The following is a 13,261-nucleotide window of genomic DNA, read 5'->3' as shown; positions in this document are numbered from 1 at the left end:
ATTTGGTTAGCTTATCTTGACTGGGAATGGAAACAACTTCAAAATTAACTATGACTATTGAATGCAAACATTTGGAAATATCCATCTAAAAACTTTAAAGGAGACAAATTTTAATGGAAGCAGTCACTACCATTAGTGATGGCTCACTTGTTTTCCCGAAAAAAGAGGGTGCTTTTATTGCTTCAAAGATCCAGTAAAACTGCTTGTATTACTGACATAATGCACATCACCCAATTACATTACAATTAATTGGATTAATCGTCTCTCCAGTCAGCCTTTTTGACATGGTTTTAGAGCGGGGCTACTTCTCATATGGAAAATCAAATGTATAAGCAAGGGCAGATGTAGTAATAAATCATTGTTCCTTAGCTTGACACAACATGCATATAATGCTGCATAAAGTTACATTTTTGGTCCATATGAAAAAAGGCAACAGATGAAATAAAACCATTTCTGGCAAAGGGTAACAAAACGATGGCAATTTGTTATTAGGATTTGGGGCTAGACAGGTGCCCTTTGCCTAAAAGTAACCATTTAATATTTTGAAGTACTTGTATTTATGGAAATTATGTGAACAAAATTTAAAATATTATGCTAACTTTAACAGGCCAGTTATATCGCCCAACGTTAATACCAACACACAGCATTATGGTGCACAGTTCACATCTTCAGCAAAGAACCATTAGGTGGTGATAGATCAAGTGATGTACATATATTTGTAAACCATTCCCAATACCCCATGATTTCTAGGATGTAACTACTATACAGCCAATGGGGCAGTGTACTGAGGAATATACTCTTCCCAACATGATGGGAAACATGTGTATGGGTGTGTTGCCGGGTGTTTGTGACTTTCCAGAGATAAGAATAAAGAAATTCCACATGTGGATGTCTGTGTATACACCATGTGATCCAGAGGTCATGTAATGTAACAGTACATGCACAGACCATCATGCATACAATATGTCTGGATCTGAGACTGTGAAAACTAGCCATCTGTATGCTGGAAAAAAAACAGTGATGTATGAAAACAGAAGTTTTGCCTAGCTTTGAAAGGGCTGCAATCTGTACTACCAATGCTCACTGCAGGCAGAGCTACAAATTTCTCAAGATGGAAGGACTTGCTTCTGTTTCAGTGGACATTATAACTGCAGTGCAGCTACGTCCTTCCACTGTAGCAAACATTACAGTGCATTCATTTGCAATCCTTACTTAATGAAAAGAATTAAACACCTTTAAAATAATTTGTAAGGCAGTTCCAAGCCCATGCTATGTTCAGTGCATTATACATGTTTATGTCTCAAATATTTTCAATTACAAATTCAACTTTTCCACATATATTTCTCACCACTGATATTTAATTGCTAAGAATGCAGAAAATATACAAAGTTGTTACCACCACATTTATACCAAAAGCCATTTTTTAAATTTCCTGACTCTTTCCCCCCCCTTCTCACATGAGCCAATGCTATCTATCAAAAGCTGCTTTTCAGAACTGTATAGGTATTTTAGGAACTAAATATCTGCAAGATCAAACAGAGGAAGCCTATTTTCTTTCGCCTGTAAACACCTAGTCCTGAAAGGCGCAGAACCCCTTCAAGTCTCAATGAAGTAATGGCAAATTGTATATGGTCAGTCTCTTAAGACCATACAAGTATTATCAAGGTATGGGGGTGGGCATTACAGGAAACTACTGTACTTTTTAGATATTTGAGCCAATTACTGTTTTCCCTTCAGGTGTGCTTACTCGTTTTAACAGGCAGGAAGTTAGCAGTCTATTGAGTCTCAAAAAGATCCTGCATTGTGACACACAGCCCCATAACCATGTTCCCCTTTTAGCTGCCATCTCACTAGTTACCATTTTTTATTTTAATTGTACATGGTCTTCCAGTCTTGGGAGACACTGAGGTTGGAATGGGCAACAGGTTATATAATATGACTCTCCTACAGGAGAGTCTGCATTTTCTCCTCACACTTCTATTTCAGGCCACTATACAACATTTCAGCAAAATGTTTTTTTAGGAGTGTCCAGCCCAACATGAAGACTGTATGAAATGGAGAATGCACCACCTTCCTAAGAAGTCTGTTCCAGTGGTTAAATTGTTATTATATAACATAACCTACTATTGTGCATTTGGTTTGCTTTAACATCCAAACATTGGTTTTTCTGTCTTCCTTTGCTACACTATAGCTTTTTAGTACACAGTACTTTCACCTTGTGAAAGTATCAGTGCAGGCCTAAACAAATCTTACTTTCTCAGTAAGCTAAAAGCCCATTTCTACTGGTGCCATTGCTTTGGTGGTGTTGCTGTACATTAATGGAGCCCAACAAAATTATCTACATCAACTTCCAATTAGTCAGGGTATTAAGACCTCCCAAAACTTCAACAGAAACAGATTTTGAATGTTGGGCTAGCAGTTTTCATATTTGTCAAAAGTCTCATAGAACCCTGGTCTGACTTTTCTGATGCTCATACGTATATGTTGACATTCAGGTGCAACTGACTCGCTATAGCTAGTTGAAGATGCTGTCCCAGTAATCCAGCCAGAAGATAGGCGCTTTCTTTTTGCCTTATGTGAAAAGTTCCCAATTCCTTTGCTGCGTCCAAGGCAGGGGTCATCTTTCTTCCTACTGCTGACATCTTCAACTGGCTGCTCATCTCTATTGGAAGTCATTCCTTTACGCTTACATGCATCTTTCTCTTCTTCTGCAATCTTCCTGAAATGCTCCAGTGATTCTACTTTTCTTCGTCTTTCTATTGTTTCCATTTGTTTCTTGTCCACGAAGTCCTCAAAGTACATTTTTCTTTCACTCCTCTGATCTTCAAGAAATTTCCACTCAATGTCAGTCATCTTCACACCACTGTATTGCTCCAATTTCTCTCTTGTTCCTGTGTCTGTACAAAATATGTCAAAAAGCTGCTCTGAACTCCTGTTGAAATCATCTGCTTTCTGTGTAAACAACTCATTTTTTCTCCGCTTTCTGGACTGATATAATTTTGAAAATTCCTCATACACCTTAAGAATATGCTTCTTTATGCTTTGTGTTGCTATGGTATACAAATTGCAAAACAACCAGTGCTCCTGCAGAAGTTCAGCAAGCAACTGGGCAGCATCTTCTTTGGATCGCTGGGCTTGCCCAGCCCTTTTCGGGTGCAATAGATATAGCATGTTTTGAATGACATCCTTCTTGGTAGGCAGAATTCCTTGTGCAAATTCTGATGACTCCACATAATCAACTGTTCCCAGAGTTTTTTTTGCTTTTGCTTTAGTATCCAAAGCCGCCATCATTCCTTTCCAGTGTCTCTTTATACCAAAAGCTGAAATAAAGAGATATTAGACAGTTGAAATAGAGTAGCAACAAGAATTAAAAGAAAAACTTAATTATGTGAAGCTAAGAATATGTAAGTCAAGGTGGTCAAAGTGTTCAGGACTGCAGCCAACATAAACAATCAAGTAATTTCTGGAGAGAGCATTACTTAGTTCCACCCATTTGGACTAAGTAAGCTCCTATCTGAAAAACAAAACTGACTTGTCGAGCAGTAAAGCATCAATAAAGTATTTTATTCATGTTAGCTGCAGTCTGAATTTCCCACATGATCTGTCATTGGCACAGCTAAATCATTCATATATAATTCAATATGTTCTTATATTTTAATATTTAAAAATATAGTGCAATATCATACAAGGTAGACCCAGAGTACTTGTCCGTTGATTTCAGTGGGTCTCCTTTGAGCACGATTAACATTAGATACCATCTATTAAACCCTATTAGGGAATTCACAAAAAGCCTTCTAGCAATGGCACAGGTGTTTCTCCGATTAACCACAAATCACCTCGACAAGCAGTCTTAATACTTGTATTTTGTCCATTATAACTCAGAAATCTGTGGTGGCCAAGTTACCTTCAAATCTTTAAAAATATTTATTTACAACATTTCGAGCCTGCTCTCCCATCACACAGGTAGCCTTTAACAGATTGCACTGCAACAGTTCCAAGTAGCTGTACCTTTTCCTCAATCTTGCTTTTTCAAAGCTGCCTGCTGCAGTAAGTGCCCTGGTATAACTACATTAATCTTCCTGTCAGTGCAACCTCATGCATATATATTCACAAGCAAGTCCCAGTGAGTTGACTACAGCTTTTCCTCCCAGATGTGCATAGTGTTGCAATCTGAAATGGAACAGTATTTTCTAAAGGAAACCCGAATCCCAGAATGGAAACAGGCAAATAAATACAAATAGCACCTGTCAACATATATACAATGATGCTTCCAAGTTTTAGCATTCAGGCAATTTCCTATTTTCAAACTGTAAGCAAATTCTCAACTGAAGGGCTCAAAACTTGGATTTTTAAGGAGATGCAATCACGGGATTTATGAAAGTCCACTCTAGGTCCTGGAAACTATGAGCGCAGGTAGTGCACTAAACCAAAGAGGCTTGAGAGCATAGCGTCCGGGGATCACGTTCTGGAGGTCAACAGGGGGGATTAAAACAGCCCACCGAGAAGGAAGGGATCTTTCTAAAACCTGTCAAGCGGACCAACCCTGTACCGCCTCAAACCACGAGGCTGTCAAGAGCACCAGAGAACACCTGCGCACCCCACTGCCCGTCTGCAAGGCAGGGACCAGGCACTCCACGTACAGGCAGTTGCCAGCCCTTATTCCTGCCTGGAAAATAACGCCAGTGAGGCGAAAGCCGCCACAGGCGCCATGAGGCGGATGGGGGTGGGGCCCGGCCTCCCTCCCTCTCAGCCCCGGCAAGTTCCTCCCCACTCCCAGGCCGAAGCCGCCTGAGGCCCAGGCGCCGTTTCCCCTGCCCGGCCGGCCAACCGTTGAATAGCCCGGCCTGGCCGGCTCTAATCCCGCCTCTCCCGTTATCCCCAAGACCTGCCTTCGATCAGCAGAACCAGCCAGAAGAGGTAAAGCGTCAATTAAAAGCCCGCGGCCCATCCTTCGCCATCTTGGTAAGTGAGAGCGAGCGAGCGAGCCCTACGCAGCGGGAAAAGGGAAAGCGATGCCGCCGCCGCCGCCATCTTGAGGAAGGGCAGCGCGAGCAACCCTTCCCCTGTGGTGGTCTCTCATGCCGACGTCTCTATGATCTCAACTGTCATTCACCGAGTTGCTTTGAAAAAATAAACTGGGCGTTGGTAGCTAATATATGGTCCCGTTTCTGCAGCTGAGGCGAAAACCGGGCCTGTGAGGCCTCCTTGTGGGGAAAAAATAGGTCGAACAAGTAACGACGACGGCAAAAAAAAAAAAAAGACCCAGTCGCCAACTACCGTCAGGTGAGCAGAATCAGTAAAGCGAAGCCAAGGCAAATGGACGAAGGGGTCTTGCTTCTTAAGGGGAAGGTCGGAGGCAGGTTATCGTCAATGCGAGGCAACCGATTGGTTAACTAACGCAGCCGTGCCTTGCTGAGCGCCATTACGCACTGGCGGAGGAGGAAGCTGATTGGTCCTTGAGGAGTCGACCCGCCTGGTCGCGATTAAACTAATAGCCTTTCTTGGGCGGAAGCTGAAGCCACACCAGTACCAGACTCGACCATAGACCAATGCCCTCTTTCGGGAGACTGTCGTCATATTACTAATGATAGTGAGAGTGGGAAGAGAGAGTCAACGGATGCCCCGGCTCCTGCGTCTAACTACGCGTCAACCCGCCTTGCCACTGTCAGTCCGAATTGTGTGGCGCGGAACTGATTTGTCGGTGGCTGGAGTGTTAAGCAGCCTCAGCAGCCAATAGCTACGTGGTGAGTTGGAGGACGCGGATTGGTTCGTAGCTGAAATTATGCCGTAGTAGCCAATAGGTGCGCCTCGAAGTTTGTATAAAAATGGTCGCGTTGAGGCGGAAGGTTGTGCAGTCGAGCATTCTGTTTTCAGCTGTTATTGGATAGGCATCTCTCACCCGTGGGGCGGGAGTAGTCGTCTCTTTTCTTTGTCTCTATTAAGATATACGCTCCCTAGTCCAAAGGGAGGTTCACTTTATGTCTTGTGGGCAAGAGCTGAGAGAACAGTTCCCCATTTTGTTTAGCACAATTTCAGCAGTAAGAAACATCTCCCTGTAAATAAAATAAAAGGAACCAACTTGGTGACTCATATAAATTGTTTTCTTGTATTAATGTTAGTATGGTGCCATCCATGTTCATGAGGCTTTGCAACAAAACAAGAAGGAGCTGCTAGGTCCCTGCCCCAAGGGGTTCACAATCCAGAAATAGGCAATGACAGAAACGGGAGGGAAGCAGAGACAAGGCTTAGATAAGCAGTTATTTCAGGTACATGTATTTAGGGTTAATTACAATAGGGCATTGGGATTAGAAGGTTGTGCTAAAGTCTTAATGGAAAGGGCGGGGTTTCAGTGCAAAAACAAAGCAATGATAATTACAAAACGGAGAGGAATGATAACAACTGTGGATAGGACTGCAAGCCATCTAAGGGTCTTTCATATAGTGTGAAGCTCTCCCATTCCACTCAACAACCCTCTGTTGTTGAGTGATAAGCTACACAACAAAATTTTATTCTGGTTATGTGTTGGAAGTGTCTGAAGCTCTTTGCTCATAAACAGTGCCTGTGCATTGAGCCTATGAGAGAAAATGTGGGAACAGGTGAAAATTATAACAGAATAACTACCATCACTGCAGATTGAACTACAATTTAGAATTTTTGGCTTTCTATGGCTTTTTAAACTGTGGGGAGTATTGTTTTTGTTTGCTATTATGGTATGTATTTTTGTGTTTTTATATTGTCAACCACCCTGTGATCTCTGGATGAAGGGTGGAATAGAAATTTAATAAATAATGATAATAATTTCCCCTCTACTATGAGCTTCCTTGGGAACATTAGGCAATTCACCTTTGAGGAAGAGTTGTAGCTTGGTAGTGTAAAGCACATGCTTTGCATGCAAAAGGTCCAGATTCACTTTCAGTCTTTGGCATTTCCAGGTAGGATTGGGGGGGGGGAATTCTGGAGAGCCACTGTCAGCCCTAAAACATATCTCCCATATACAAATCTTTTGACAATGTGTGTGACTCTTCCTTTGACTGCCTCCCAGCTGGAAACCAGGGAAGATAGTATATCAATCCTAGGTAGACAGGGAATATGATGGGAAGTATTTCTTCTAACTTTCTTATGTCCATCTTTGGAGGTACCTCTACAGAATGGTAATTCAATATTCCTGACACTGGTGCCATCTCTATAGGATTGGACCCCCTCAATATTTGTAGGCAGGCCAAGCCCCCCCCCCCAATGTTGAGGGGGTGGAGGAAGCCTCCCAATGATGTGTGTCTAGTCCTTGGGCTCCTCCCACCACCACCACCCTGCCTACAAATGCAGCTGGACCACCTCAAACTGCCGCTGCCTGCCGCCTAACCTCCACTGGAGGCCTTGCGGCAGAGACCTTGGCCTAGCTGCTGCAGTGGCTGTGGAGAGCCAGTGGAGGTAAGGTGGTGCATGGGTGGTGGCGTTCAGGGCTGCAGTTGCAAGCAGGGGGCAGTGGTGTTGGGCTTCATTGCGTACCCATTGGTTTCACATGTGTGATGTCATGATGTCACGTTGCGCTTGCGTGCAATGCTGGGCCCCTCCAATCTGGGGCGCAAGTCAGTGCCTCTGATTCCTGAAGATACAGCAGAACGAGTAGTCGTGTCTTTTTGATTAATGTGCAAAGGCATGTCAGAATTTATTTGTGTGCAATTTGAAGTCTAATGTTTCATGAAACATAGTGGGTTGTGTTTTTCTTAAAATAGGTTAGTGGAGAATGGAAGAGAAGCAAATGAAGAAAGTATTAGTGAACAAAGGAAATGAGAACAGAGAGAAAATTGGCTTTGATGGGGAAGAGAACAACTCATCAAACAGGTTTGTAGCTTCCCTTGACTTTAAAAAATGGAGACAATGTTTTGACAATGGTAAGTGCTGAGATTTTGCTATTTTACCCACAATATACCTTGGGAATGAGTCCTGTTGAATTAAGTGGAACTTACTTCCAAGTAAATGTGTGTAGATTGGATTGCAAAACTCCAAGCAAGTAAAAAAATCTTAGGATTGAGCTCTAGGAACTGAAAGATCATTACAGTAGTCAACTTCTTAAGTGCTAGAATGCTGTGATTTTCAGCAAAATCACTTTAAAGATTAGCAAATGCATTGTGGCATATGCTTTCATGGGCCTGGGCCCACTTTGTCACATTTATGTGAGTGTGTCATATGATGTATTCATCAAAACTGGCACCACATTTAAAAGCTTGGGGAGAGATAGTGATGTTTTATTTCAAAACCCCAGTATCATCTTTGTGGTTGTGGCAATGACGACTTTAGGAGTGGTTTGGTTAGGGCAGCATTTTTCATAACCAATGATGCAACTTTGGCCAAAAGAGTGCTAGAGGTAATGTATCTTAATTCCTTTTTCTGTTGTAACTATTCTTGCATTCTGTTCCCTTCAGGAAGATATATCTAGATTACAATGCAACCACCCCTCTGGCTCCAGAGGTGATTGAGACAGTTACAGAAGCCATGCATGAAGCATGGGGCAATCCGAGCAGCTCTTACGCAGAAGGTGAGAGCAAGCCTGGATGGAAACATTCTATGAAAGCATCCATCTCATTTTTATATTTGTCTTGCCTTTTTAAATTCAAGTTACTGCATTGAAATGGCCTTAAAGGAATGTATTACTACATGTGATCCAGTCTCTAGCACTCACTGAAATAAATGCTCATGCAAGGAACACAGAGCCAAATCTGGCACTTATTGTTACCAGAAATAATTATTCTGTATCAAAACAATTAAACTCTTCCAGAATTTGGGTGGACTTAATAATTTGTTTATTTATCACTTTATTACATCCTGGAACTCAAGGTGGTAGTTTTCCCCTAATGCCACCCTTTGGAGAGACACACCCCACACACCTTGCCTTGATAATAAGATAAATGTGCCTTTGATTTCACAGGTCGAAGGGCTAAAAATATTATAGATGGAGCCCGTGAAAGTCTGGCTAGAATGGTAGGGGGACGACCCCAGGACATCGTCTTCACTTCTGGTGGGACAGAGGTGAGATATGAGATTCTGCTAGCACTGTTTTGACCTGGTAGTCATTTAAGAGATCAACCCATAACATGCTAGCTCTCTTTCCCCCCTAAATGGAGTCTGACTTTATTTGCTTCTCATAGCATTGGTGACTCCATTCTTAATTAGTGCCAAGTAAGACCCAGCAAACACCCATCAGATAAAAAGAAAGTCTATCCCTCTTCTGTTGAATGGCTCTATCTTTTATTTAAAACCTGCAAAGGAGCATGTATTGCAATTTGATTCACTCACATGGAGGTAATGACTACAAATCAGTCCTCTGCCTCTGATCCTTCTGAGACTGAAAGACAAGTCTGCCACTGAACTAGTTTTTGGGTAAGAAATTCAGCATTGTCTACTCCAGAGGACTGCACTGGTAAATCTGGATATTCATATGAACTTATGAGATGGGGATTTGTATCCCTCCTTTTTCCATTCAGGCAAACAATTTAGTGATCCACACTGCAGTGAAGCATTTTAAGGAAAGCAACAAGCAAAGTTCTGATGGACCAAGAGAAGATAAACAAAAGACTCTGGGGCTGTGTCCACATTTAATTACATCTTGCATTGAGCATGACTCAGTCCGTCTCCCTGTGGAGCACCTAGTGAAAGAGCATGAGGCTGGTGAGTATACTGTAGTGGATAGTCAGAGATTGCTGATAAAATTATACACACTTGCCAGATTCTGCTTAGGCAAAAGCTCTTTTTTTAGCAATTTTAGTTTCTGAGTAGCAAATACTACTTTTTTGGTATTGCTGTTTAGTCGTCTTAGTCGTGTTCAACTCTCTGTGACCCCATGAACCAGAGCATGCCTTGGAAACTCTCACTTTCTTCTCAAAGCTTCTCCATTTTTATGTCCATGGAGTTTTCTTGGCAAAATACTGGAGTGGATTGCCAGTTCCTTTGCAGGTGGATCACATTTAGTCTAAACTCTCGGCTATGACCTGTCTGTCTTGGGTGGCCCTGCACAGCATAGCTCAGAGCTTCTTGAAGTTATTCAAGTCCCTTCACCACAACAAGGCAGTGATCCATGAAGGGGTTTTGTATGGTATACTGTCTCTTTATTGGTTACTCCGAATGTGAGCTGTCTAAAGCTGGCTCAGCAGTACTTTCACTGTGGTGCTAATGTCCAGAATTGGGGGCAGTTCTGAACCTTTAATTCAAATGCATTTATTTGCATCATTTCCTTTTCCCTTTCCTATCCTTTCCTATGGTATCCTATCCTATCCTATCCTTTCCTATGGTATCCTATCCTATCCTATCCTATCCTATCCTATCCTTCTTGCCTGTCAAAAAGTAACCAACACATGGAGTCAGAGATGGCATTCCTAACCTGGCTGATAAGTGCTCTTATCACTGCGTAGGGAGGGAGGAATATATAGCTTGTGTTCAAACGGTGCTAGGTTTAGGTTTAACGGTGCTTCTCCAATTGGGCAGGATCATGGCAGAACTCAGTATGAGACTCAGAGCTCTTAGTGGGGCCTTTTGCAAACTGAAGAGACTTAAACAGCATGCAGCATTTCCCCTCAGCTTCCTCCTCTCTTATCTTCCAAGTATCTAGCTGAGCTCCAGGAAAATCCATTTTTGCTCAGCTGCCTCTTTCATTAAATGCTGCTTCTAAGTCAATAGCCACTTCCTCCCAAATTCCCTTATGACAGCCATATCTTAATCTTTCAAGACTAAGGAGCGCTTGTCTGTTGCCTAGCAATAGGTCTGCTATTCCCTGTGACTTTCTCCACTGCTGCCAGATACATAGTAAGTGCTGATGAATGCATTGAGCTATGGGATCAACATCTTTTATTGCATCCTGATTTACAGAAGCCACTTTTGTACCCGTGTCCAAAGTGACAGGACAGGTGGAAGTAGATGAAGTTGTTGCAGCAATCCGTCCAACTACATGTCTAGTTTCCATTATGCTGGCCAATAATGAAACTGGGGTTATCATGGTGAGTTGTGCCTTCTTATTACATGTTTAAGAATATGAGGTTCATATATGTGGTCAGATGATCCCAAGAGCCAATGAGAGGGAGCTGATGCTCCCCCAAAATATTTCCACTCTCCTTTCATTTCACCGACTTTCAATCTCAGTACAGTGGTACCTCAGGTTACATACACTTCAGGTTACAGACTCTGCTAGCCCAGAAATAGTACCCCGGGTTAAGAACTTTGCTTCAGGATGAGAACCGAAATCATGCTCTGGCTGCGCGGCGGCAGAAGGCCCCATTAGCTAAAGTGGTGCTTCAGGTTAAGAACAGTTTCAGGTTAAGAACGGACCTCCGGTCCAGTCCAGTCCTCAATGAACTTGTGGTCTTTCTTATATCTGATTTTCCCAGTCATTTTATCTAACTCTGCAAAATCCATAAGTTTCATTCTCCACTCTTCCACTGTCGGTAAGTCCTCTTGTTTCCATTTTTGGGCCATTAAAATTCTTGCCGCAATCACTGCATATTGGAAAAGTTTAAAGTCACTTCTGTTAATTTCTCTTCCTGTAATTCCTAACAGAAAAGCTTCTGGTTTCTTTACAAATGTATATTTGAGCATCTTTTTCAGCTCATTGTAAATCATTTCCCAAAAGCCCTTCACCTTCTTACATTCCCACCACATATGAAAGAGAGACCCCTCCTTTTCTTTGCATTTCCAACACTTATTACATGTCTTAAACATTTTTGCAAGTTTAACCGGGGTAATATACCATCTATATACCATTTTCATTATGTTTTCCTTTATCGTCATACATGCAGTAAATTTCATATTATCATTCCATACTTTTTCCCAGTCTGCTAACTGTATATTATAACCAAAATCTCTTGCCCAATGTATCATGACTGATTTAATCTCTTCATCCTTTGTAAACCATTCCAATAACATTTTATACATTTTTGACAATACTTTATAATCATTATTTATTATCTCTATTTGAAATCTGGACTCTCTTTCAATGTATCCCCTTTCTTTCAAATCTTTTTTAAACAATTCATTTATTTGAAGATAATGCAACCAGGACTGGAAAAAGTTCACGACTTATCTGGAAAACATCTGTGATGAACAGACAACGCTAGTTGGGTTTAAAGAGGCTTTGTGATGATAAAGGGTATTGTAATAGAAATAAGAAGAGAGGATTTATTAACTGGCAATATAATATAAAGAAAATGCGTAACAAACATATGAATATGAGGATGGTGGGAGGAACCGGTGGAAGTCAAAAAGCTGTAATCTGTGAAATGGAAATATGGAGATGTTTATTTAATTTGTAAAAGGAAAATTTGCTAAAAAATTAAAAAAAAAAAGAACGGACCTCCGGAACGAATTAAGTACTTAACCCGAGGTACCAATGTATTTTTAGGTATACAGTAAGCCCCGCAACTTACACAGGGGTTTAAGTACCGGGGATAGTGCATAAAGCCAAAATCATGTATAGTCAAAACACACTGGATGCAACGCCAGGTGGGATTGCCAAAGTTTTCCCCCCAGATGCTCGCTCCTCTTTCTGCCCCTCTTTTAATTTTTTGTTTTTGCCAAGTGCCTAAAGCTGAATGCACACATGTTAAATGTACATACAGTGGTGCCCCGCAAGACGAATGCCTCGCAAGACGAAAAACTCGCTAGACGAAAGGGTTTTCCGTTTTTTGAGTCGTTCCGCAAGACGAATTTCCCTATGGGCTTGCTTCACAAGACGAAACGTCTTGCGAGTTTGTTTCCTTTTTCTTAAAGCCGCTAAGCCGTTAATAGCCGCTAATAGCCATGCTTCGCAAGACGAAAAAACCGCAAGACGAAGGGACTCGTGGAACGGATTAATTTCGTCTTGCGAGGCACCACTGTAAATCACAGGTCCACTGTATAGCAAAACCTTTAGTTCTACAATTTTTGTCACCTCATTGCTCCCCCAATCTAGTTTGGAATTACAGGTTTTGCTCTCCGGAGACGTAGAGACATAGCCCTATGCCGTGAACCACGGTCTCCCTGTGTAGGGTTGTGTGTTCTGTGGAGTTTATATGTGGTGTCCTTTGTTTGGATGCTGAGTTACACCAAATGCTAACTTCTACCTTAATTACAAAGGCGGGGCAGTTGTGCTACATAACAATAAAACCATAGAATACCATCAATAAAAGTTCAAAGGCAACCACCAGCTTTCCAGGCAAGTAATTCTGTGAAGGCATCATATGTCAGCCAGTAGGGCAGTAGGAAAAGAGAGAGCCAGAACACTTGTGTTCCTGGTGAG

At 41.9% G+C, this 13,261-nt stretch overlaps 2 protein-coding genes across 10 annotated transcripts in view; one reads left to right on the top strand and one right to left on the bottom strand.

The window, feature by feature from the left end:
* Nucleotides 1-1,447: 1,447 nt before the first annotated feature.
* On the bottom strand, nt 1,448-5,384 carry LOC114597673 (uncharacterized). Of its 3 annotated transcripts, none has more exons than XM_028730763.2 (2): nt 5,278-5,384; nt 1,448-3,320 (listed from the first exon to the last, which is right to left on the bottom strand). In XM_028730763.2, exon 2 carries the CDS (start codon nt 3,289-3,291, stop codon nt 2,413-2,415), a length of 879 nt encoding a protein of 292 aa, XP_028586596.1. In that variant the 5' UTR covers nt 3,292-3,320; nt 5,278-5,384; the 3' UTR covers nt 1,448-2,412. The 3 variants fall into 3 exon arrangements, with proteins under 3 accessions (XP_028586596.1, XP_028586595.1, XP_028586597.1); XM_028730762.2 differs by lacking the exon at nt 5,278-5,384 and adding an exon at nt 4,890-5,027; XM_028730764.2 differs by lacking the exon at nt 5,278-5,384 and adding an exon at nt 4,009-4,232.
* The window catches only part of SCLY (selenocysteine lyase), a 20,110-nt gene continuing 11,688 nt past the window's right edge, over nt 4,840-13,261 (top strand). The window contains exons 1-6 of one of the 7 annotated variants that reach the window (XM_077930083.1): nt 4,840-4,962; nt 7,734-7,842; nt 8,424-8,536; nt 8,927-9,027; nt 9,483-9,666; nt 10,861-10,988. In XM_077930083.1, the coding sequence (XP_077786209.1) occupies nt 7,745-7,842; nt 8,424-8,536; nt 8,927-9,027; nt 9,483-9,666; nt 10,861-10,988 (624 nt within the window). In that variant the 5' untranslated portion in view covers nt 4,840-4,962; nt 7,734-7,744. Of the gene's footprint in view, nt 4,963-5,173; nt 5,284-5,605; nt 5,802-5,855; nt 6,039-6,090; nt 6,267-7,732; nt 7,843-8,423; nt 8,537-8,926; nt 9,028-9,482; nt 9,667-10,860; nt 10,989-13,261 lie in introns of those variants that run through there. The other 6 variants (XM_077930082.1, XM_028730753.2, XM_028730755.2 and 3 more) reach the window with 6 other exon arrangements.

The sequence above is a fragment of the Podarcis muralis genome, chromosome 6 (assembly GCF_964188315.1).
Source record: "Podarcis muralis chromosome 6, rPodMur119.hap1.1, whole genome shotgun sequence".
Lineage (NCBI taxonomy): Eukaryota > Metazoa > Chordata > Lepidosauria > Squamata > Lacertidae > Podarcis > Podarcis muralis.
This window is presented reverse-complemented; position numbering and strand designations above follow the sequence as displayed.